The 26,553-nt window shown below is 40.0% G+C and overlaps 1 protein-coding gene across 2 annotated transcripts; it reads left to right on the forward strand.

The window, feature by feature from the left end:
- The first annotated feature begins 232 nt into the window (after positions 1 to 232).
- avpr2aa (arginine vasopressin receptor 2a, duplicate a) lies at positions 233 to 25,280 on the forward strand. 2 transcript variants are annotated; one of them, XM_020929637.2, is made up of 9 exons: positions 233 to 301; positions 4,782 to 4,969; positions 5,102 to 5,569; positions 16,674 to 16,792; positions 18,070 to 18,452; positions 19,885 to 20,130; positions 20,310 to 20,456; positions 21,299 to 21,857; positions 23,367 to 25,280. In XM_020929637.2, the coding sequence occupies exons 5-9, from the start codon at positions 18,072 to 18,074 to the stop codon at positions 23,564 to 23,566; spliced, it is 1,533 nt and encodes a 510-aa protein (XP_020785296.1). In that variant the 5' UTR covers positions 233 to 301; positions 4,782 to 4,969; positions 5,102 to 5,569; positions 16,674 to 16,792; positions 18,070 to 18,071; the 3' UTR covers positions 23,567 to 25,280. The 2 variants fall into 2 exon arrangements, with proteins under 2 accessions (XP_020785296.1, XP_020785294.1); XM_020929635.2 differs by lacking the exons at positions 4,782 to 4,969; positions 5,102 to 5,569 and having other exon boundaries at positions 274 to 301; positions 23,364 to 25,280.
- The last annotated feature ends 1,273 nt before the right edge of the window (positions 25,281 to 26,553 follow it).

Raw genomic sequence — 26,553 nt, forward strand, 5'->3', positions numbered from 1 at the left:
GAAAAATAATATTTTGCCCCGAACAGCAATCCTGACTGTTTACACAATGCCAGACATGCTATTCAATTCACTGCAACCCCTACATAAAACTGCACATACTACACATTAATTCCTATGTAATGTCATTCTGTTTTCCCAAAGTGTGTCTGGTTCAAATACATACTGTGCATCCTTTTAAACTGCTTTATCCATCTTGTTTTGTCAGGAGCTGTCTCCTTATACTGTGAATCTCTGTATGGTTTGTGTAAGGGGAAATGTGGCTGTCTTGACACCAGCAGTTTACTGAAGCTCTTGGAAAACAGTGAGTACTATTGAGCAACACATCTGCATCTCCATCTGCATATTCACCACTCACACTCTCTCTTCTCCAAACAAACTCAGTGTGTATGGAAACATGCCCGGACTGTGCTCTAGTACATGCTGTGTGCACTCGACTGCAGCTGCCCTCTCATCACAGAGTACTCGGAGTGGCTATACTGAACATTTATACCTTTATGTGAAGGATATTCACACACTTTTCAACAGATCAGCGTAACCGTAATTGTAATAATGCTTCACATTTGTATTATAATTTACAAGCTTGACAAGCCCGTCCCTCACCACTCCAGGTGATGGCTCTGTTGCCAGACTGACTGAAGCGAGGCTGCCAATCTGCGTCATTTGTGTCTTTGGCCACCATCACTCTCTCAGTCTCTCACTCACACACCATTTTCATACTCAGATAAGGTGGGTGAAGTGTACAAGCAATAATAAGCAGACAGTTATGCTGACAGCTGGGTATGGAAACAACAACTCTCACTATTTGGACTGTGAATTACCACATTTAAAAAATCCAATTATAGTCATATGTGGCACTATTTCCACTCAACACTCAAAAGTCACTTTCACTCACCATTGTGCTAACAACTGTAGCCACAGCTGCCCTAGGGTAGACTGATGTAATGGTGTCTGCCAGTCAGCATCTATTTTCTGCTAACTCACACATTGTCAACCAAAGGTGCTGTGACATCTCTGGTAGTTTTCCTCTCGCTGAATTGACTTGCAGCATGTTACCTCTAGTTCTTTGTTTCCTCTTAATCCCTGTAAATCTTTATGCTCATGTACTATTTTACTTTTCCACAAGGCATATCTCTCATTCTTGCTGTCCACTGCTTTCCATCCAACTTCTATGCTTGAATTACGGCCAATCCCGTCTTTCCTGTTTCTAACTGTTCTTTATTCAGCACTGAGGAGATTTTGAACTGAGTGGGATGTGCTGATAGTGTGAACAGGAAAATGTGCCCCAGGTGAAGTTAGATTTTTTCTTACAGATTCTCGTGATTCTCATCTTAATATCCAAATAAACACCAGAATTCATCTTCACGCTCAGTAAAACTGGTAAAACCTTTGTTTACGCAGATTTAGTTGCTGCTGGCTGGTTTTATTGGCATTATATTTAGTCTTTTATAAATCGACAATTTCTTTCTTCTTTTTGTTCTTGTTGTTTATCCTTACTTTTGCAAACCCCTTAAGTGTTTATAGTGCACACAGAAGGCTTTTATCATCGAGTAGTGAGAGGTTCTGTAAGACTGAGCCAAGAATAAAAGATGAATTCTTCTGCAATCATGATCATCCTTAGCTGTGCGACGTACATCTGTGAAGCAGACTCCTTTGCAGAGGAGGCCTGTTCTCAGGCCCTGTAGTGTCCTCCTAATAGTTAGAGGCAACACTCACAAATATCTCACATGTAAAATACCCTTGTTTGTCTCTTCGTGGTTAGATTGGATCTGTTCTACTTTCTCATCCTTAAACTCACTCTGGGAGACTCAAAGTCCTATAAATTTTCCCTCCAGGGGTGTGTCAAAAGTCAAATTCTTTTGGGCCATTTTTCACTGAACATAACTTAAACTTTGGGCCAAGAGGCTGTAATTTTAAATGTCTTATTTACACAGAGGCACCAATACCTGTATATTTACTAAGCAGGTTTGATGTTAATTAGTTTTGACAGCTCACTCTGAAGACAAACAAACATGATCATAAATTAGCTTTATTCAAAATGTAATTTTCTGAATGTCTTGGCCAGATTGGCTTGTTATGTGTGTGTGTATGTATGATGAGTATAAGCTTACATCCGTAGATCTGTTTCTTTCATTATTCCCTATGCGTGCACATTATACATAGCAGCATATAGAGTTGGCTGGTGCTGTGCATTACTTTTGCACAGCACTGTTTGCTGTGACTTAATTTCTCCTATCAAACATTTGATATCCCTCTCTGTGATCCGTGGAGTCAGACTGGCCCAAAAGATGAGATCCATCTTCACAGTCCTCCATTAACGTCCGACTTTACAGTGACACTCAGAGTCGGCCGCACAGCCTATTCATCTCTGCCTTGGGCAGCTGTTAAGATGACAGAGCGTGCAGAGATAATCGCTGTATAGCACGATGAAAAGTGCATGGTTATCATACTGTAACCATATGCAGAGCTCGCCTGATAAGATGAATGAACACACCACTTGAAGCTTAATGCTTTGAAATTGTATAAACACATTATGTCACAGACAATCAGTCTTTTCAAATGAACACAAAGTAAACAGGGCACAGATTCATATTGTTGGCAGTTGGCATAGGGCAGCTCAGATCCTCCTGGTGCTCAAAGGCCACAAACCTGATCCCAGCAGCAGCTCCTGCCAGATGTCTCATTACCAGCTCCATAACTCACCTCATATTATCTACACTGAAGAGGTGTTCTATAGCACATTTGTCTGAGTTGATTCACTATAAAGTGCTATGCATCTTTCTTCACCTTTTAGCAGCATAGTACTTCACTATAAACAACATTGTAGCTAATGTCTATAATTTATCTGTGTTGCTATATGCAGAATGAAGATTTCTAATTCACTGAAGGCATGTCTGCAAGTCATCTTCTGATACCTAAGTCTACTAAGTCTCAAAAGCTAGGAGCAGATGTCAATTTTACTGTTAGCAGGAGGTTAATGCTGAGTGCCACTAATGACTGAGCTACATAATATTATGCCTCTGTGGTATCAAGTTTGGCGACTTCTGTCAGCTCAGTGTCTGAACTGTACAAATGCTATGAGCTAAAAATGGAAAAAAGGATTTCAGTGGCAGGTCCACAGAGGTGATTCATGCCTTTAACATCTTCTGAAGAGTGCTTTAGGAAATATGACAGTGATAGGACCTTGGTGGAAATAAAAAATGCATTTTATGAGCTCAGTGAGTTCTCTCTGTGTGCATTATGGATTCACTCAAGATAGAACCTAAAATTCTTCTTCCTATGACTGTGAGCATAATTCATGGATCAGTGCATCACACACCTAGTATTTTGCTTGAGTACACTGGTTTGCAAATTTACTCTCATGTCTTTTGTAACAAATATCACAATATAGAACGTAACAATATTTAGAAAAAGTACAATTATTTTAAAGTTTATTTTTATTATTAATGGGGACTACCAAAATCTGCTCAAAACTGTATTTATCTTATGTGTTTCTTCAACCTACTAGTTACAGCCAGTACTTTTCATACTTTAATAGCTCTGCACTCTTTTTTGCACTCACTTTTTTTCTAATGGACACGTGTTTGCAGGAGTTCAGTTGTCCAAAGCAGGTGTGGAACAGTGCATGGCCTAAAACGAACCATCACACTCTAGACAAATCACTCATAGGACTTTTTGTACCACAGACTTTAAGCCCTGTTTATGAACTCCGTGTGTGCAGCTCGCGAGAAAAGGAAGTGATTGAGAGACTGTTTTTGGATGTAGCTTAGTTCTTCCCTCTGCCTCTTTAAGCAGAAGAGGCCCCACAAAGATGATCCATATCCTCTTTATCTAAAATGCCTTTGGTGATTGCCGACACCTCTTGAGAGCTGGTTTGTCCCTGGAAGAGTCAACCACAAGTGCCCCTAACTCTGAGGAAAACAGCTGCCATCTTATTTGGGGCATAATAATAGGAGCTGGAAATAAGCCCTAACATGTGGGAGAATGTCCAGTCCCAAATCTCAGAGGAAAAGCCTGTCACAGAAGAGATATTTAAAGGCCTCAAAAGCATTCCTCGTAAGCTAGAGACAGTCCGTGCCCTGCCATGAGATGTTCTACCTGATGACAGATATCACTAATAAAACACTTGCTACTTTTTTCCCAAGTACAAGGGTCAGATTTGTCTGTGGTTATTCCTCCATTGTGATTAAAATTTTCAAACAAAGTTCCCTTTCTCTTTTACCTAAATTGACTCTGTTCTGTCCTTCTCACAAGGCGACATGTGCAGTTGTGAAAGTGAAATTATTCCAGTGCTTTGTGACAAAATGTTCTGGAGTCCCAAAGGAAACAGGCTAATCAGATTGAAGTGTTCATCAGGGCACACATAGTCCCTCCTCACAGGCAGGACAGTGGCTGGGTAGCAGGAGAGGGAGGTCCTGACGGGGATCAGGGGACCATCATTTCTTCACTGAACTGTCACTCTCTGAAAGCTGCTGTGTGCTGCTGGGGGCCCTAAACAGGAGTGACTTTTTCCCAGCAGCTCTGAGTGGAAAATATAAGAGGAAGTTACCGTTTTCTTGTCAAAATAAATTAAAAAGCCCATTACAACAGTTTCCCTGTAGATTTGTGTTGATGTGTTTGTATATGTTTAACATTGGACTATGAAAATGTGAGAGTTATGAATCTGTCCTTTGTATGCAGTTGCTAGTTTTCTATTGCTGTGTCACAAGTGTAAATTGTGTCTGTAAAAGTCAAAGACAGCTGTATGTTTTTTATCTTGAACCTTGCTTGTGTTTGTACATCAGGGGCGTGACATGCGGCAGGCCGGCTGACTCAGCCAATTGGCACTCCTGTATGGGTGGAAACGCTCCGGCTCTTGTCCACCGGCAACAAAGAAGATGGAAGGTGTGTGAGAGAGAGAGAGAGCGCACACATACAAAGAAGAGGGAAGCTTCACAGGAAAACACAGGCAGTAAATCAGGCTGTGAGGGAGGTATCCCACTCATTTCTCTTATTTTGTTGCAAACACTGACTATAGTAGAAATGAATTGCCCCGTGTGCATAGAGACATAATTCACATTACACAGGGAAAGGTAATCCTGTCTCTCTCTGCTGCACTTTATAGGTATGTATACGACTGGCTCCACCTCCCACCTCGGTCTGAGAGCGCAGGCTGGTTGACCTGAGAGGAGGGGAGAGAGGGGGGAGGCAGGAGCAGACTGAGCTCAAATTCATTTCTGCCGCTGCTCCTGGAAGCGCAGCACACTGAAGGAGTGTAACGTGGGGGAGCCGGGAGCTGGACGCACACACTGTCAAATGGATTATTCTCAGACACACTTGAGAAGTTGGACAATAGCAGAACACCCAGGGGACTTGTTCAGACAACTTCTTTGTGACTGTGACAAAAAGAAGGAAAACCTGCTGCCTTTGAAGCAAATATGGACTGACTGAGAGCTGTTTGCTGCTTGATTCATTCAGGTCTGGCTCACTCTGACAGACCCGGGACTGGCACAGACAACTGAAGATGTAAACATGTGGGGTTGAATTTTAACAGCTGCCTGTCACACAGTTACACCACAGTGGGATTCAATAGGTAAGTAATTGCTTACCTAAATTTTTTAATTACAGTTAACTTGAAACTTGAAAATATTTGAACCCATATGGTTTTACAAAATATTATTTGGAGGACAGTTTATAAAGAGGTTGACCCAGAATCACTTACAATCACTCACCAGTTGGTTTATGTCATCAACTATGTAGGTCATCTCTGTGTCCACTTTCAAAGAATCCTGTCCAAATGCAAATTAGCCTCACATTGTGTTCATCATATTGTGAGTAAATAAGAAGTATGTTGGACTAATAATTACAACAGTGTTACATTCTCTGGTATGTTTTTGGCTGTAATAGAATGTAATACATTTTCTTTTGTTTCTAATTTGATCTCAGTGTGTGGAATTTTAAATATTAGCTGTTTTGAAAGTATACTTTGTACAAGCTCCACTGAGGGCAAATGTGTTGCCCAGCTTGAGTATACACCCTGCGCATTAATCATGTCACTGCTTACGTTTAAAATGACAATTTGCCTTGAACGTAATAGTGAATGTTGAAATGTGTATGTAATAGCCTGACAGCCCAGCTTCAACAAAAGTGGCGGAGACAGGCACCAGCTGCTGTAGTGGGATTGAAATGTAAAATGCATCACGTTACCTGGAGTTTATTGGGGTGCTGCACTGAAACGCCAAAGGGAAAGTGTGGGACTGTTAATGGGATCTACTCTACCATGTAATGTTAATGGGGTGTAATGGTGGCAGCTCTAATGTGTAGTCAGCGACCACAGAACGATGGGACATGCATGAGAAGCCGTCACAGGGACACAGGTTTATCACATTCAATGCACAATGCAGGACTCGCCTTGCTTTGTGCCTGTACTCTGGCCGTATTTCTATTGGCAAAGCAAAGGTCAATTAGACGATTAAAAGAAGATATGCAGACCCTGCGTCCTTTTACAATATTTACAGTGCACACAAATCTTCAAAGACTATCGATTTATACACACACGCAGACTATTCAACTCATAGTTTTTGTGTAAAATGAGTGAAATCTAAACTGCTTCTCAGTTGGAAAATGCCTCCAAAATATTTCCATGAATGACTGTATCTTGTGTATGTATTTGGCATCGTGATCTTGAAAATATTACTGCTGATTGTGGCATGCACCAGGAAAAATCATCATCATCATTACTATTATCATGGACAGTTTAACTTTAACTTTGAATAATTGGAGCAGATTTAGGATGATTAGACATTATCATGTCCAAGCCTGGGGGCCTGTCTCCTCCTCTGCAGCCTGTCCTGACTGTGACGTTAAACGCAGAGTGTTTGGTGCACGTTATTGGTGGCGTGCTTTAGTTAATGATACATAACAGGAAAAACAGTGAGTGGTCGGGTCCTAAGAACAGCCTTATCAGAGCTGATAAGTGGACTTAGACCTTCTTTTTAGAAAGTCCTGGTAGTGATTGCGGTGTATAAATAGTTGAAAAGGTGTCCACAAACTCGGGGAAACTATTGATCGTATGAGTGAGCTCGCGATGTGTGGTTCCCATGATTCAGAGGTAAGATGTTGTTTTGGCAAGACACTAAGAGACCAGAGTGTTGGCTTTCATTGCTCATACATAAGCATTCTGCCGCTGAAGCGTGCCGTGACAACAAATCACAGGGCGTTAATGAGAGTGGCAGGTGCGTGTAGAAATGCAAATGCAGATGTACAGCACAGGGGACATCTCTCTGGTGTAGAAGTCACTGACTCAGATGGAGGACTGATCCTGCGTATGAGTGGGGCCGATGGGGATCTCATTTACTGATTCGGCAGGCTTAAAGAAGAGAGAATGCTTAAATCGGCATTATCCGTCACATAGAAATGCTGCGCAGTGCACGACTCATGCAGGCCTTTACACTGATTCATATGTAAATATAACTGAGAGCTCCAAACCATGGGGTGATCTGACACTCGTTATGGAGATGAAGGATCATTTGAATGCAGAATGTCAAAAAGTAAAGGCCATAATCATTATTCATTTGGATGAGACCTTTTATCCTGGTCCAAAAGTATTAACATAAAAGTAGATGTAGAGATATGCACCTATAAAAACATTCAGTTTTTTGTCTTTGAATGTTTATAAAAGAATAGGCCGCTTAGAGCACAGTATCACTTTAGTTCATCTCTGTGGATATTCCTTCAAGGATAATGAGCGTTTTTGATGTTGAATTAAAAATATAATGAATCTTTAAACCCCTCAAAATGAATTTCATATTTTTATCAGGTTTGTAGAAGTCATCATATTTAGTTTGAATAAAACTTTGTATTTTTTTGTGTTCCTTTCAAAGCTGGAGTTGCGCCTGGGCTGGCATAAGACTTTGTGATGTCATAAGTGACTCAAGTCAAACACTTCAAACACAATTTATCAGTGTTTGACAACATAGTGAAAAACACATCACCTGTGTGGGACCAGAGCCAAAAGCTTAACAGAGGCCAATCACAAAGGAAATGGAGGGAGGAGGGAACTGGTGGAAGTGTTTACAGATAACTACTAAAAGGCAGAAATTTGATCTTAAGAAAATAAGCAAACATACTTGAATATAGTGCCAATGTTCTAACAATACCTTTTGATAAAGTTCATGCATATACAGTACTGTTTACATTGCAGCTTTCTAACAATACTCTTTGATAAAGTTCATGCATATACAGTACTGTTCACACTGCAGCTTTCTGACGTAGCTGGGAGTATCTATTAAAGTATCTATGGGCCTTTGGGGGGTTGTGGCATTGGGCTGACACATCATAATGCGGACCCACCACCTTGAAAGTACCCTGATCTCGTCTGATCTCTGAAGCAGGGTTGGGCATAGTTTGTACACGGAACGGAGACTGCTGGCAATACCAAGTGTCGTAGTGGGACAGCAGTGGCACTTGTTGTGTCCTTTGGCAATACCCCAGCTTTCCTATTATGTATGAATGTGGTATGTGAGTGATTGGTGGTGGTTGGAGGAGCATATGACGCAGATTGGCAGTCTTCCCCAGGGCAGCTGTGGCTAGCTTAGCACCACCAAATATGGAGTGAATGAATTATGCAATGTAAAGCACATTGGGTGTTTTGTAAGGCACTATATAAATCCATCACTTCTGCCATAAGCTTTTGTTGTTTTTTGCAGTGCTGCAATGACATTGACAATGACAACAGTGTTCATTTAAAAGATTTAATTTCTTTTGTCTGTTGGTGGGTTCATTTATCATGTCCTGTTTTGTTGCTATCCACTTTGTAGTGCAATCACAAAAGAAAGCCTCGATGCAATTAAATGTTTAAATTGTGACTAAAAAGGCAGAATAACTGTTGTCTTTGCAAATTCCTTGAGTGCATTAATGGCCAGAGAGAATCCCATACGTTGCACAGTGTTGATAATATTTGATGGATCTGTTGTGACAGCAGCAGGAAACGGGATAAATGTGAAAAATGAGAATAAATATCAGGTGACAGACAAGAAGAAGAGGAGCTGATAGTGTGAAATAAATGCAGACAGTTTGAGTATACACTGGGCCCTAATGAGGACAGAGAGGTGCCCATTAATCAGACTGAGCCTAAGCTGCTCAGATGGGACAAGCAGTGAGGCTGACGTAAAGCCACACGCAGGAGAGGAAGGTGAGAAAGTGCTGGGACTTTGATTAAATTGGGATCGTTGCGCCCACTGCCTCGCACCTGTTGGCCGCTGCTGCTCCTGCCACTAGAGCCTCAGGTTTCCTTTTCTGTCAAGAGGAGGTGGAAGTAACAATGACTCAAGACTCAAGAACCAGACTACTCAGTAAAACAGCCACATTTTAAATGTTGTTGTTGGGTCACAGTTTGATTCAAGTATTTATAACAGAGTCCATGTTGCTATTTCAGATCAGTTAAGGGTATGAGAACTTTTCTATTTTTTTGTTAATTTGTCCCCCCTCCTACCATTTAAACCTGAATTAGCTATTTATATTAAGCATACACGATATACAGCCGTCTTCACAGTTCCATGGTCCACGAGTTAATGACATAATATCAGATCTTAGACAGTTTAGTCAAAAAACCTTGACTTGTGCAGACTGTTTAACTACTCATAATGTGCTTTAAAGGAACTGTATTTAAGATTTAGATTCTAAATTCCACAAACATGACCCATGTTCCCAAATAAGTAGAAATGTTCAAATCAAATATTGTTTTTACAGAAGAAAAAAATTGTACTGCCAATTTATTCTTAATTACATGATGGCCAAGTTGTTTGTGTTATAATTTGGTGGTTTGGTTCTCAAGATTATTGAGTCAGAAAGCAGAATGACAAATTAGATGATGATCATGATAGTTTTGGAATGGTCTTAATCTATATCAGAACCTGTATAAGACCACTGGTATAACATTCTGTGGTATGAAAAATGTGTTTGTGGTGTTAAAATTGGATTCAAATATTGAGCCTCTTCCTGAGTATCAAAATTTAGTTTGAAATGATACTATCAGTAACACGTATCTGAATGTGGCAGCATCAGCTACATTACACACGTGTCTTACGATGTTAATTGCAGTGGAAAAATGTTAACAAGGCAGAAACATAACACACACAAGTACAAGGATATTTTGACATCAAGAAACAATGTGTGAAGTAGAAACAGTCTGTCTTTTAATGATCTTTGTAGTGGACAGCAGTAAATCAAACCTGTTTATAAAATATGGATAAATAAGGGACGGCCTGTCTTTGAGCTCAGCCAACAGGACAAACTAGGAGTCTTGTATATTTTCACAGTTTTTTATTGCTTTTATTACTTAGTTTTGCACCACTAGGTTCTAAAATCTAATGACTGCTGTAAATCATCTCATTAATTGCATTTTAAACATATATGTGTAAACAACTCGTAATGTAGCCTTAAAATCTCCACCCACTCCCCCACTTTTATATTCAGAAAATCCCAAGTGCCATTCTCTTTCTCCACTGCAGCACTTAATTGCCTGTATGTTTTCCTTTAAGCTCCATTGTCAATGTTTCTCAATAGGACAATTATGTATGGATCAGGTTTATGTATTTAGTAAAATTCTGGACCCCAGTATGTTTTGGCAAGACTTCAAATGGCTTGCCTTGTTATAATTGGTCAAATGAGGTTAACTAAAATGACCAGTAAGACTCCATTTCTTTATATAATATATTTCTATTAGATTTATTGTGTAAGACTTTGTGTTACTTGATTACATAAGATTGAAACAAGAAACTAATACCTTTTATTGAAGGACTTGAGGAGAAATGTATTGTTTGACTTTTGTATTTGCATCAATTATTCTAGGATAACAGCAAATCATTTCCATCTGAAGGGGTCAGTAAAAGTGCAGAGGACCAGGGCTGCTGCTTATTTATACAGTTAGGGGCAACATGAAGGGGCAAATGAGAAAGGCAATTACTGTTGTTCTAGTATATCACAGATTAAGTTCAATGCGTATTACATTTCTACATTGTGACTGTCTCAGGTATTTATTACATTTATTTCAATACTTTGTAGCTGTTTTTAATGCCTGGAGAGCTAGTTGATTCACTGTAGAAATCTTAGATTAAGACGAGGGCCTCCTTCACCTTGTTTGAAGTCTTGTGAACATTGTGTTGTCTATAGTGTGTGCGTACCTCCCCAGCAGTGAGATGTTGAAGTCTATCAGCACCTGGCAGTTCTGAATATTTTCCCCGTGTATTTTAACTACCTCCTGATGTCCCCAAGGCGCTGTGGCCCGTGCGGTAGAGTTAGTGGAAATGGAAACCAAGGGGGTTCACTTTCTCATTAATCAGACAGAGAGCTTTAAAGCAGGAAAGAGAGAGGCACAAGATGACGACTAAAGAAACTGCAGCTACAGTCCGTCCGCTGCAGATGGAATAATTTGTGCCGTACATTAAGTCGATCAGACACATGGCTCTGCTGCCTGTGCTGTTTTATTAAAGACAGCAGCTCATGCAAAGGAATATATTTCACTTGAGTTTGATGCTCAAATTTACCTCCAAAAGTGTTTTCAAAACACATCTCTATCTGCAGACATCAGTGCCAGAGGTCTGAAGCAACATGTCTCCTTTAGTTGAGCAATTGAAATTAGGTTGACGCAGTTTCTCTGGGCTCTTGAAATGCAAATGGAACACGAAAGAGTACAAGAAGAAGGACAAACAACTGCATTTTATCAAGCATATGAATAATACATAAACAGTTTTCAAAGTGCTATGAAGATAGGCCCAACTTTTACCATTGAGAAAATAGCAGTGTTTCTCAATTAGTGGGTAACTTGGCAGTGGACCATCACCAAAATATGAATAGACCAGCACAAGAGCCTAATGTGTAAATGTATCGTCAATAACGCAATGAACACAAGAGTTTGAGTTCCTATAGTGCACCTGTAGCCTCGCTCAGCAGAAGCTTGTCCTGTCTAGGTCTGTGAGGATGTCAGCACTCTGCTGAAGCGGAGCATGACGCTGGCCTATAAACCAGCCTTCACATTAAGTCCAAGTTTAACCCAGTTAAGAAGCAAATATTTTTCTTATTTTTTAAACTGTTTTCCATCAATACGTCCTAATAACTTAAAGTGGGACTAAACCCATAAAGTCCACAACCACAGCCCAAACGTGCAGTTACACTGGGCAGATGAAAGGGGCAGATGTTTAACAGTCAGTTTGACAAATTTAATTTGCACTTCAAATTCCATCCTCTAAGTGTGTCTGATTGAGTCTCCCATGGCATCAGAGGTGTGATGTCTCTTGATGTGTCAGACCTCTTAAAATGCATATAATAACACAAATTAATCTACTTTGAGCTAAAATGGCAAAAAGACAACAGTAGAACAGTAGAGAATTACTCCCACATTAAATATCTTTTAAAACCTGAACTAGCCTCTTATTGTCTATACATAATATACAGCAATTCCATCTCATGTACAAGTACAAGAAAAGGACACACTTTATTTTATCAAGCATAAAACACAATACACACAACAAAGTTTTCAAAGCGATTTGGAAACTAGGCCTAACATTTACAATTGGATAAATAGACTTGTTTCTCAACTAGTGGATACTTGGCAGTGGGCACCATCACTGAAATGTGAGTAAATGTGCAATAATAAACAATCAAACAATGGGTGGTTGTACAGGAGTTGGACAGTGCTGGTCTCAAGCAGAAGCACTCCATAAAGCAGGCCTACACTACTGTTACTGCTAAATATTATTGAAGATTAAGAGCACTGAAGTTTTGAATTAAGCTTTTGGACTGAATTAAGTATTGTTCCAATGTAGAAAGTACATAATTGCTGCTACTAATATTACTCCTTATAATACTGCTAAACTAGTGATAGTGGCAGATGACTTCAGAACCATGAATGTAATTAAAGCTTTAAGTGAACACCAAGACAGTATGTATTCATATAGACTATAACACAAATCCAGCTGAATAATTCGATGATATTGTAGCAGATTCACAGGTCGACTTAGTGATGTGCTTATCCACACAGCGGTAGGACTTGAAAGAGGATTTCACCTCAGATATCAGTCACATGTGCAAATATACATAATGAGATTATACAGGAGGTATGGGGGATTGCAGTAGCACAAAGTCCCTCTCATGAATTATTCTGTAATTATAGTTGGGGGCGTGTGGGTCCACAGGTTTGAACAAAGAAAGCCTGGATAGACTTTGATTAAAACACACTTGTTATTCATACGTTTCCTAAAGACAACTTTGATCCCAGTGTTTTCTCATAAACTTTTATGCATGCAAGTGAGCAACTCTGGCTAACAACAGGTTCTTCACTGCATCACTGCATTTCGCCGTTAACCAAAAAAGTATTGAATAGCACTGGCTCATTTAACCCCAAGTATGCAGTGGAATAGTATGACAAATGACAATACTATCTTACATTTCAAAAGCATGGCCATAAATAGACTTAAACACTGCCTATTGGCTATGACCTGCTCTTGACTGGCCACAAGTAAAAATTATTCCAGCATATTCTGTTGTTTAAGATGGGTTTACAATGTTCCTCTTTTTGATAATTTCCCCTTCTAAACAGTACATTGCCAATTTAAATCATCATGTAGTTTAAAATATATTCATACTGAATGATAAACTCTTGGAACATCTCTGCCATTTTATTTGGACCAGTTAGTGTGTTTTTCTGGCACAACCTTTTCCATTTGGCAAATATTAAATAAATAAAAGATGACTATGTGGAAATCAATTCTTTTAAAATCAAACATGTCTCTGATTATCAACACTTTCAAATCCTTTGCCAATGATGTACAAAATTACAGTAAGATTTAGAAACCACAAACTCTAAAGTACCAACAACTGATATTTAAGAATGAATCTTTAGTTATGTAGACTTTTCACCAATGGAGATATAAAGTACTTAATATAGGTGAGGTTCAGCTGGTCCATAATGCCTAAAACATACATTCACCTGTTACCTTGTTTAGCTGTTGCACTTAGCTTCACTCTTGTGAAGTAACCAAGCAAATACTGTGACAGTGAATGGCCTTTCATGCCCTTTCATTTATTTGCGAGTCAACAGACCTTGTGACTAGATCGTCTTACCAGTGTTGCATGTGACAAACTGATGCTGATCACTAACAATGAACTAAATCTAAAAATAGCAATGGTTTGATATTGGATCACAAACTGGGCTATTGAGGAGATGGTGTTTAAAAGTTTTGTTATTTAAATCATTATTGAAATCACGATTATTCAAACAATTATTTGCTTAGAGTAAAGGTGGGGCATCAGCACAACTAAAATGAAAAGAAAGAATGAAATGAAAGTAGGTGACATATATTTCCCTGAAATAGAAAAGTAAAACTTTTCCATTAAAGAAAACAAGTACATGCGAATTTAACGCACTTAAAGGTCCTTTCTATATTATGCAAAATTGACTCTTGTGAACTTTAAGCCATGTTAGAATGTTGTTATCTCATCAAAAACATACTTGGAGTTGTGTTTTGTTTCCTTTACACATGCTTGAGTAACCCTTAATTATTTGTCTGTCTATATCTCCAAAGCTCAGAAAGTTCTGTTCCACCTTACAGTCCCTGACAAAAGTCTTGTCGCTTATCCATTTTGTAGAAACAAAAGCTTATAACCTGACTTTAAATTAATCCATTGGTTTTAGAAATGTCTCATATGAAAGCTAAAACCCTCCCAAATTATGCTCAATATACTAAAATAAATTTGCTTCACTGAAGAAAGATTGATCATTTAATGAACACAGAAAGGTCAGATTTTGGCAAGACAAAAGTCTTGTCGACTTGTCATGTGAGGCACTCAATCCTAGATTACAGCCTCACCTGTGATCAGTTACTGATCAATCAATTAGTGGGTGTGTATAAAAAGAACCCCAGCACACCAGACCTTCACATCAACTGCAACTTGACCTCTGACAACATGCCTAAGATCCACCCTGAGACCAAAGCATTAATTATCAAGAGGCTGAAGACCAGATCCACTGCTGAGGTGGCTGACACCTTCAATGTGTCTCAGCGTCAAGTACAAAGAATAAGAAAAAGATCTGAAATGACTGGAGATGTTTTTGACAAGCCCAGGTCCGGCAGACCCCACAGACAACTGCTCGGGAGGACCGTTTGTTGATTCAAAAATCCACGGCCAGCCCCTTTTCCACTGCAGCAGAGCTCCACCAGGCCTGGTCACCTCAAGTCCCTGTGTCAACCGGAACAGTTTGTAGAATTCTGTCTCGAAATGGCCTCCATGGTCGAATCAGTGCACAGAAACCAGCACTAAACAAAAAGGCAATTAAAAAAATGTGTGGCATTTGCCAAGGCCCACAGCCTGCTAAAAGGATGGACACTGGTAAAGTGGCAGAAGGTGGATTTCTCAGATGAATCCTCGCTTGAATTACATCACAGCCGCCACAAATATTGCAGGAGACCTACTGGAGCCCACATGGATCCAAGATTCACCCAGAAAACAGTTAAGTTTGGTGGCGGAAAAATCATGGTCTGGGGTTACATCCAGTATGGGGGTGTGCGAGACATTTGCAGGGTGGAAGGCAATATCAATAGCCTAAAATATCAAGAAGTATTAGCTACCTCTTACATTCCCAATCATAAAAGGGGTCAAATTTTGCAGCAGGATGGTGCTCCATCACATACTTCTATCTCTACATCAAAGTTTCTCAAGGCGAAGAAGATCAAGGTGCTCCAGGACTGGCCAGCCCAGTCACCAGACATGAACATCATTGAGCATGTCTGGGGTAGAATGAAAGAGGAAGCATGGAAGGCAAAACCAAAGAATCTTGATGAACTCTGGGAGGCATGTAAGACGCTTTCTTTGCTATTCCTGATGACTTCATCAACAAATTGTATGAATCATGAATCGACCGCATGGATGCAGTCCTTCAAGCTCATGGAAGTCATACAAGATATTAAATATGGATCTCACAGCACCACTACTTAATTCACTGACGTTATGCAACATATTTTTGTATTTGAAGTAAATTATTTGTTCAATTTTCTGTAGGCGACAAAACTTTTGTCTTGCCAAAATCTGACCTTTCTGTGTTATTAAATTATCAATCTTTCTTCAGTGAAGCAAATTTATTTTAGTATATTGAACATAATTTGGGGGGTTTTAGCTTTCATATGAGACATTTCTAAAACCAATCGATTAATTTAAAGTAAGCTTTTGTTTCTACAAAATGGATAAACGACAAGACTTTTGTCAGGGACTGTATGATGTCATGAAGCTGTAGTTTTAAAGTCATCAACTCTTTTTACCTTTTGTTCATTACAGATTGGCAATTCCAGGTCTGAAATTATCTGAATCATTCTAGTGGAGCACTTCTTGTATTACCACATGAAATCACAAGGTGGAACAGAGTGTTTTCTCTTTGAGAAAACTCAATATGCAGATTTTGCATGTTAAACATGTGTGACAAAAACAAAAACAAACAAAAACAAACAAAACACAACTCCTGGTATGTTTGTGATGACGAAAACAATATTACACCACAGATCATAAATTCCTCAAATGTTAAATTGATTATACATAATTGAGCATTAATCATAATTAAAATTCCATTCTTTGTACTGTGCTGGTTGTTAGACAGTGACTCAACAAACTTCATTTCTCCACCTGCGCTTGTTGTCTTTCTCTTGTAGTTGGCATGTACATTCTTCTATAGATGTCCAGCTGGCCTAACCACTCATGAAAATACATTCCTGCAGCACAGCCATCCCCTCAACAATGCACTCAGCTGACTGATCTGCTGCACCCAACAGTGAGTAAGCTATTACAGGCAAATTGGCCCTTAAATCTCAGTGGAGTAGTGAGAACAACCTTGTAATGTCCAGTTAGTCCCGGGCAGTTGCACAATACTATCTGGGGTTTCCTTCTATTTTTAGCACATGCTTGCATTTGCAGCTCGTAACTCTTTAACATTTTTTAAACCCTTAAATTTTAACTGTCTAAAAGTTTTTATTGGAGGACATTTATTGCCCAGACTATATTTGGCAACATTTCAGAGATTTGTGCATTCTAGTTATTTAACAAAAACGGACACATCCCACAGCATTGCTTTCTAATCTGTCATATAATTCCTGCTTCTTTCTTTTTAGCAATTTATTTTGAAGAGCTTCAAAATAAATAGAGGGTTGAGGATGGAAGTGTATGGGGTAAGAACAGGATAAATGTGATTATGAGGTAAAGGCAAAAGATCGGTGGGATCGAGGGTGAAAGCTGTCAAATCAAACACAAGAAAGAAGGATGGGAAAGAAAATAAACTGGCCTGGATTTACGTCAAGCGGGGAAGCTCTGTTAGAAGGACAAACAGTTAAAGCTTCTTCAAAACTGGAAATGAAACAACATGCGCATAAGGTTATATTAGGGTTGTAATTTTTAGTACGTTTTAGTAGTTTTGCCATTTGTGCTTTCAAATCATTATTTAGTTCATAATTTTCAACATTAACCATTAACATTTTAGGGAAGACTGACATCATCAACAGCTAAACTAACACAAGAATTCATTTCAGAACAGCATTATTAAGTTGAATTAATAAGATGTTATTTCTGTTTGTAAAGGATATGAGGCTATGTTATTGTATTAAATTTTTCTTCTTCCATTAAATTTTTGTGTAATACTGTAATACATGGACGCATACAGTAGTTTGGACATTTAATACTGGTGCAGTTTGCAATTGTGTATATGTATGAACATGTATATTAAAATCTAAACACAACATAATACACGTCATAAGAAAACCACACACTCATACACTGTACAATCTCCAACAGGACAGTAAACAGCAGACCTATTGGAACCACTGGTATACAGCACCTATACGGAGTGCTTTTATTTATGATGATGATGTGAAATTGTCCTCAGCTGATAAACTATACAGAATTCCAGACACCATTAATGACATATAACCAATTCAGCAAAATGAATGATCATAATGTGTTTAGCTTTCATGTGACTATTGCGGTGTGTAGCTTTCTTATTATCACTCCGGGGGTTGCCTGAGCTCTTCCACATAACTGGCTGTGTTTGTTTTGCAGGCATGGAAAGCATCAGTGTGGAAACAGCCTGGGACGGGCTGGGCCTCTCCTCGGCGTTTACCCAGGGACGCGTCAACAACTTCTCCTCGTTTGTTTCTGAACTCAACTCGCTCAACAGCACTCACAGCGGGGGCTCCTCCTTCGGCCTCTTCTTTGAGAATAGCTCCACCACCAGCTCGCCTCACACTCTGTCCCCACCCAGGGTGCGGGACGTGGGGCTGGCCCGGGCGGAGATCGCCGTCCTGGGGGTGATCCTGGCCCTCACCACCCTGGGAAACAGCTTTGTGCTCTGGGTGTTACTGCGCCGGAGGAAGCACAACGCGCCCATGCACGTGTTCATGGTCAACCTGTGTGTGGCTGACCTGGTGGTGGCCTTTTTCCAGGTCAGTTTATTGACTTTTGGAAAAGGGATGGGCAATATTGTATTTCTGCATCAAAGCAAATGTGTTATAAATGTTTTTACGGTCTGTTTTGAAAAAGATCTGGAGATTTGACACATATGTTTACAAAACAACTCAGGCCCAGTTGTAGATATGGGTTCAGTCTAACCTTGAAGAGTTAAACCTGTTTAATGGTGGTACTAATGCAGACGCGACAATCTTCAAAGCTAGACTCTTTGGAAGTTGTCAGTAAATATTTGAAAAACAAAGCAAATTACATAGAATTAATGTATTCAGTAATTTAGAGTAAGTAAGATATTGTTACATTTACTCCTTTTTTTGTCAGGCTGTGAAATCTATTTCACATTTAATCACAATACAGTTAAATTTTTTACTCTCAAAACATGCAGTCCTTCCATTTGCAAAACTCCTGAAACAGTCATAAGAGAGCGCCTTTACTGTGGCTGTGGTTTATGGTTAGACTTGGGTTAACCACACTTTACTCTGGAGTCTTGATGCATTATTAAGGTCAGTGAGCCTTTGCTGACCATTGGTTGCTTCAGTGGCTTTGTCCTCTTTTAAAACAAAACGTTCTTTACAGTAAAGGTCAAAGCAATAGCCATGCAGCACTCTTCTTAAACTTAATAAAATTAACTGGACATTACAGCCTCATTGTGCAGCTTTAAAGGGCTCACTTTTTATTGACTACATACGAGGCCAGCCAAGGTCAGTATTTTGCTTTTTAAGTTATTCTTTTCAAATTATTATTCGATTAGTCTAACACATTTAATTAGTGTTATGCTAATGCCTCCACTATTCATAAACTGACTCATGGCCTCTTATCTACATTCATGAATTTAGATTTTGACCTCTGTTCAAGGGTAGCACATATTTCCGATTACTTAATTTGTTGGATGAGATTGCATGGGTAAATTGCAGTGTTGGGCCTGACACGACTAACAATAGCTGCGTATAAATATAACAAAGTGATGAGGCACTTGCAAGAGTGGAAAATCTGGGAGGTATTAGGAAGAGGGCTGTGTCCTAAAGCTGCTCCTTCACTGGTCAGACCAAATAAATTATATGTTACTATTTTAACAGAAAAAACTGAATGTATTAACTATCACTCTCTATTACAGTAGTAATCTGATATTGTCCTTTTTTCAGTGTTGTGTATCCGTCTCTATAGTAGCTCATAGCACAGAACATTAGGCTTGTATAGGCCTAAGGACAAACAAACCTGCTTAAAAGAACAGTGTTTGGCCTGTAGTATTCATCTCCATTAGATACCAGCAAAGCCAAACAAAGCACTGGTTTATTAATGATGGCTTTTCTCTGAATGTGCTGACAAGAGCACTGTCCTTTAGACGTGATGTTTATAGTACTCTAATCCCTTTATTATAATTAAGCATATTTTTAATCTGTGCCCCTGTAGGTCCTTCCACAGCTGATTTGGGACATCACAGAGAGATTCCAGGGGCCTGATATACTGTGCCGCTGTGTCAAGTACTTGCAGATTGTGGGCATGTTTGCCTCATCTTACATGATAGTTGCCATGACAGTGGACAGGCACCACGCCATCTGCTGCCCTTTGCAGGCTTATCGCGGGGGGGTCATGTCCCGCTGGAACACACCGGCCATGGTGGCTTGGGGGCTGGCCCTGGTCCTGAGCATACCACAGGTAAGAGCTCAGACATATACTCAAGAAAGCACATGGCCAATAGGAAATGAGGCGCAGGGCGTTCACTCTCTGACACTGCAGCCGAGCTCAAGATGTCTGTGTTTTTAGTCCAGTGAGGTCACTGTTGCTCACCTCTTGAAGTCCACAGATGCACTGACCACAGGCTTTGTCTTGTGCAGGTGTTCATCTTCTCCCGCTCTGAAGTAGCTCCTGGAGAGTTTGAGTGTTGGGGGCACTTCACCGAGCCGTGGGGACTCAAGGCCTATGTCACCTGGATGACTGTGGCTGTGTTCCTGCTGCCCGCCCTCATCATCACCATTTGCCAGGTGAGACAGGCCAGGGCTCTGCTACAGTCCTGAAGCTTTTAGGGTTAACCAGTTTCTGTGTTACATGAAACATTATATAATCCCAAAGCATGTGGTGTGAGGCTGTTTGTTTTTATGAGGGGTGTATTTGGCAAACGTCGTTCAGTAACCCAAGGGGAGCTGTGGTTGGTGTTATGTAGCATCCTAAGACACATACTGGGCTTCCTCCCATCATCTCCTGCTGCTGCTCTATTTAGGGAGACATATTTTCAAGCTCTAACTATTTCCCCTAATTAACACCGCATTTGGAGGACCATCGCTGAGACGACTGCCTCTCAAAGTGTGCCACTGTGGGTTCTCCTACCAGGAGCAGGAATGTATCAGATCTCAGCCAAACATGGAATTTATGGTCTTTTTATGATCAAGTTGAAATGAGCACATTCATTTGCACTGCTAAACTGTAGCTTTTGTTTCTGCAAAACTAATTCACAAAATGTAGCAGCATGTGTTCTCATTCATCTTATTTAAAACCTAAAGGCTCCTGATGAAAATATTGACAAAGTAAGTAAAAACCACATGAGTATATCATCTGCTGTCATCTTCTATAAGGCATCAGAGTGTGTCACTCAAATTGAGTAAAATTTAACAACTTTTTTCACATTTTTCAGTGAACAAAGAGGTGCATTTTGTACTAAATAAAAATATGAAATGAGTAAGCGATACATGCCCACGTTTACCATTACCTGCCAATGTCCGTGACCTATGCAGCTGAAAGGCAAACAAGGCTCTACCAACTTTTGATCATAATTCATAGACTAAGTTGACCTTTTTAACCCAAAATAAACAATATTGTTCTCTTTCAGATAAGGATCTTCAGGGAGATTCACAATAACATCTATCTAAAGTCGGAACGCATGGTAATGGCCGAACTGAAGAAGAATGAGATCCTGTTTCGGTTTAATAGCTTTAAAAAAGATGAGGAGCGGAGCAACAGGGAGCGGGTGCGGCGGGCGTCTACGGCAGGGAGCAGAGACACAAGAGGGCCCCAGCAGCTTTTAAAGGGTGTCAATAACAACTCCCACACCGACAGCAAAACAGTGGAGTGTTATGACTATGTCCCTTCATCTCTGCAATACAGCAGCTGCCACACTGACCATGTAACAAACACAACTACTCTAAACAGCTCTGAATGTCAGGAGCCCAATACCTCATATGAAGTGGAGCCGAGCTCTCCACGCTGTTCACTTGAATACACCGCTCCACCACAGCCACGCCCCAGCACCCCACCCCCCAGCATCACCAAAGCTATGTCCAAAACCGTCCGCATGACTCTGGTCATCGTCCTGGTCTACACTGTCTGCTGGTCTCCATTTTTTATTGTGCAACTATGGGCAGCATGGGACCCCCACCCTCCAGACCAAGGTTAGTCCAACAAATGATTCATGTATGTTAGTGTGGAAAAACCCAGACTAGGCGGTTTACCTGGTGGGATTACAGTTTGAATAGGAATGATTTAGCAATTACCGTATGTCTCATAAATAAACCACAGACACACCCATTCTGATATAAAGAATGAGTGAAAAGAAATTCATAAAGGTCAGTTTTAAGGTTTGGTCGAAATTCAAACTGCAGGTTTGGCAACATAATGTCTGCAAACTCACTTGACTTGAGATTAAACTTCTTTGTAAACTTCTTTGTAAACACTTATTTTTAGACATGGGAGGTTTCATTCATACATTTATTTTCTAAAAGAAGAAACCTCTAAGACTGTGTAATATTTGGAATTCCATGTTCTGTTGCAATAAAAGTGTGTGGTTTTTTGTGTTTTTTTTCTTTTCTTTTTTTTGTTTTATTCTTCATGTTGTCAAACATAAAATGAACTAAATCCAACTGTATGAAGTTATGATTATAATTTAATTAATTCATTATAAATATTGTTTACTGATATGAAAAAATGGTCAGGAACAAGCAAGGAAAATGTCCTGGGAACTGATTGACTCTAGAAAGTAGGAAGTCTGATTACTTCTATATTTAACTGGCTATTAAAAGACCAGTAAATAAACAAAATCTTTGCTAGAGGCACAGCATCATTTGGATTAACCACATGTTTACAGTCTCTTCTCCCTTTAGACATTTGATTTGTTCTGTGCTACCTTATGTTCCACAATGAATTCATGTTATAATTTTATTGTAAAACTTTTTTACCAGTATTTCAAGAACAATACTTCATTGATTTATTGCCACCCTCCTTTCTGACTGCTATGGTTTTTTGAGCCATGTTGCCTTTGTAGCACTAAATCAGGACTGACTAGTCTCCCTCTGATCCTGAGCTGAACACTTGAGGCAAATTAAAAAAACAGTTTATATCCCTGGCGACTTCAGTAACAGCACCAGATGTTGACGTATCATCGCAATGTGAGTGCACTCAGAGGAGCCACCACACACACCACAGAGACTGGGTTTTCTCATGTATATGCAATATGCACACATGCCACGTATGCATTTACCCCAACCCTGCAAACTTGCCCAACAACAAAGTTCATCAATGTACCCTGTGCATGCCCAGTACACTCTTGACCCAACCATTGTCCTCAGTCACTCCAGTCAAATCATGTTTAGCCTACCACACAGAGGAAATTATTATTAGAAGGAGAAAAAAGCAATACAAAAAGAGGAAGTCTCTGTGTTGTTGAATCCCGCTGGGATATTTAAAGTTTTGTTTTTATTACCATTAGTGATAAGACTCAAAACAATAATCATATGTGTCCCATATTCAAACTGAATTGCTGTAGTCTGTTTATGTTGGACCCTATACTGTGATGCACTCATAGACTGTTCCTGTGGTTCTAAGCCTTTTACTAAATATTTATCTGTATTTGTGTTCCTATAAATAGCTTTGTAAAATGTGCATATGTGCGTGTGTCTCAGCAGGTGTGGCCTTCACTATTCTGATGCTACTGGCCAGTCTGAACTCCTGCACCAATCCCTGGATCTACACAGCCTTCTCCAGCAGCGTGTCCAGAGAGCTGCAGCATCTGCTCCGTTGTGGCTCCCGCTCAGCCCGAAGGGGCTCTCTGCCTGATGACTCCACGGCCACACACACTTCCACCACCAAGGACACCATGTACTGACACACACTAAAGAAGTACACACACACCTTTGAGGAGCTGGTTCTCTCACTGCACCTCTGTCCTGGGACAGAGCACTGACCTCCACCAGATGTTTCCCTGGCTGCACTGTCAACAGGACCTGTGTGTAATCTCACAGCCCCTCCTCGGCACGGTGAAGGGTGTCATTGAAGATGTCAGCACTAGATTATGGGGGCACCGGAGGATACGCTGAAACAGCCTGTGACAGCATCTGCAATCCGAGATGCCCTTGAATGTTGACATTCTCACCTCAGCTGCATTAGAGCCAGTCCTTTTGCATTAATACCAACAAGCGTCTTGGCCTTTTGAGTGAGCAGTGCTACAGGAATGCACGGCCAGACGCTTCATAATGGTCTTTGGCCACGCCTAATGTGCAAAGCAGCAGATGCGTCTGAGGTATGGCCGTAATAAAAACAAGGAAAGGGAGGATGACACACATGTTACAGGAGCTGCCCCAGAAGGCTGCAGAAATCTAATAATGTGAACAAACTTTGTTAAATCAAAGAAAGTAGATTAGAGGTGAATGCTTTGAGCTGAATGAATATTCTTAGGAGGAATCCGGTTTGAAGGAACAACAGTGATTTGTTTTAGCAGTGGGCAGAGCTGCTCAGTGAGGACAGACATTGCACCTTGAGAAAATGCAGCTCCACGGATCAATGCAAAGACGTTGAGGGGGCATCGCCACACACGCAAACATGCGCATGCAAGAGGGCCATACAGCTCATAATCATACAAATGAACAATCCAGGTTTCCGCAACCAACCGGGACACAATTATGTGTTGTATTCTGTACAAACACAAGTTTGAGGTACACCAATGACCTTCCTGTTAGCTGCTGGACAAACATGGACATTAGGTGCACAGGCAGGAAACAGGTCCATTCCATGTATAGTAATGACAGTGTAAAGTGTATTTATTTAAACATGTGGCACATGACACATTATTATTTGTAAGCTAGCTATATACTGAATGTAAGTGCAAGATTCTCATTTAGCTAGAGTCTGTCCCAAAAGGGTTTTTCAGGTCTTAAAAGCAGATGACCATGTTCACTTTGACCTCCAACTTGTCCCACAATGCAGTTTTTCTTATTGTGTGTAAGATGCCTCCCATGGTAGCCGTTACAACAAATAAAATACATTTGTTCAGATTTAGGTATTAAGTAGTTGTAGAACTAGAAATATATTGTATCACATAAGAAGTGGATTACAGATTGAAGAGCAAACTGCATTTATTTCTTTTTTTTAATTTAAAACCTTTACAACAGTGTAGAAAATGCATAACATATGAGAAAAATGTGAAAACTTTTAAAATGACATTGCACATTAACATTGGAGTGAAGTATACGTTGTGCATTGACATTGTACAATAGAGCTGTAGTGTGGCCGTAGCCAATGTTCAGTCACTTCATGTCAGTGTTTAGAGAGAGACAAGTGCTGTCAGTCCAAGTGCCTGTAACGTCTGCTGACATTTTGAGCAGGGGCTCCCTCCTCCTCTGGATTAATGTTCAAATGATGTCAGCACTGTTATTCTTAGATGGAGCTACCACCGTCCGCAGCAGGATGTTTGGACATGTTATATCACACCATGAGCCATATTTCTATAATGCTCTATTTATTACTTGTAAATATCATGATAATCTCAGTACTGTATGTCTGTATGTACAGTTTTGATATCACTTTTTGTGCATAAAGGTATTCTGCCCATCAACTGCTTACTTGAAATGAAAATATGGAGTTTCTTTTTTTACTTATTACATAAGAACTGTGGATATGCTTAGTCCATAGGCTATATAACTGTATATGACCAGGCTATGTATTTCACATATAAGTCATTTTTTCTAGAAGTAATGAGGTCTACATTTCGCCCATCAGTTTTCTCCATTTTTACATCTGTATGAGCAGCAGAGTGTTGTGCTTGACAGGCTCGATTGTGAGTTGTAGTGCAAGCCTCACCTCTTCCTCATCCTGGCCTTGCAGTTGGGCCTTGGAGCACATCTATCCACATCTGCTCCCCTGACACCAATGGGACACTTTGATTTTGTGCCAAATGAATGGCTCATGGCAACAGCGTTCCGGGACCGACTTTTGTTTCTTCAGGAAATAGACTAACTTCTCCCAAAGCCTCAGGGTGTCCCTGTGTATTCCTCTTCCTGTCAGGAAGGTGAAAGTTCAGATGATGATTCTTGTGTGTTGAAAGAGCCAGACTTCACTTGCACACAGATCCATTAGGTCCATTAAGCTTTTACAGAGCAGGACGTGAACTTTTGAGCTGCAGTGTACTTTCTTAAAGTGGATGTTACTGCATGGCTGCTTGACAAAATTAATTATAACTTACTTACCTATTTTGCTTGCTATTTGTAAAATCTGAAAGGAGGAAGTTAAACTAGTATAATGGATATTACTAACATTACCCAACAAACTTGACAAAGATGCCCGTGGGGCAAATGCAGCTCTGCCCTATGCTGACGTTTACACTGTCTCAACCCTGAAAGGATTCTTTATTATTTGGGACAAAAAACTAGTTCAGGTGCACCTTTTAAAATACTAAAAAGTAGGCAAATCATGTTTGTCACTTGTACATCTTCTGGAAGTTCTGAACAGAGTTCAAGCCAAACCACTTTGTAATATTCAGTACCAAAATCCAAATAGACTAATAATAGAGAAAAGACTGGGTGCAGTGAATATGGGGTATGATCTGAGTCAGTACTAAGTCTGTATAAAATAGGCTTATACGAATGAGAATTCATATGCAAGACTATATTACATTGGAAAAAAGGCAAATCTGCCTGAAAAAAGACATTTAAAGTCAATATTGTAGATGCTGTCTAACACTAATTTAAATCCTTAAGTAATGCTGTGAGCCTTCACCATCATTTTCTACAAATCCCATTTCCTCTGATGTCAGTGTGTTGATTGATGCTTCAGACTGAGAGATACAGTATAGTGTTTGTCAGTGTACCTCAGGTGCCA

This window comes from Boleophthalmus pectinirostris, unplaced genomic scaffold, assembly GCF_026225935.1.
Source record: "Boleophthalmus pectinirostris isolate CB_2022bp ecotype Guang Dong unplaced genomic scaffold, ASM2622593v1 HiC_scaffold_8, whole genome shotgun sequence".
NCBI classification, from domain to species: Eukaryota; Metazoa; Chordata; class Actinopteri; order Gobiiformes; family Gobiidae; genus Boleophthalmus; species Boleophthalmus pectinirostris.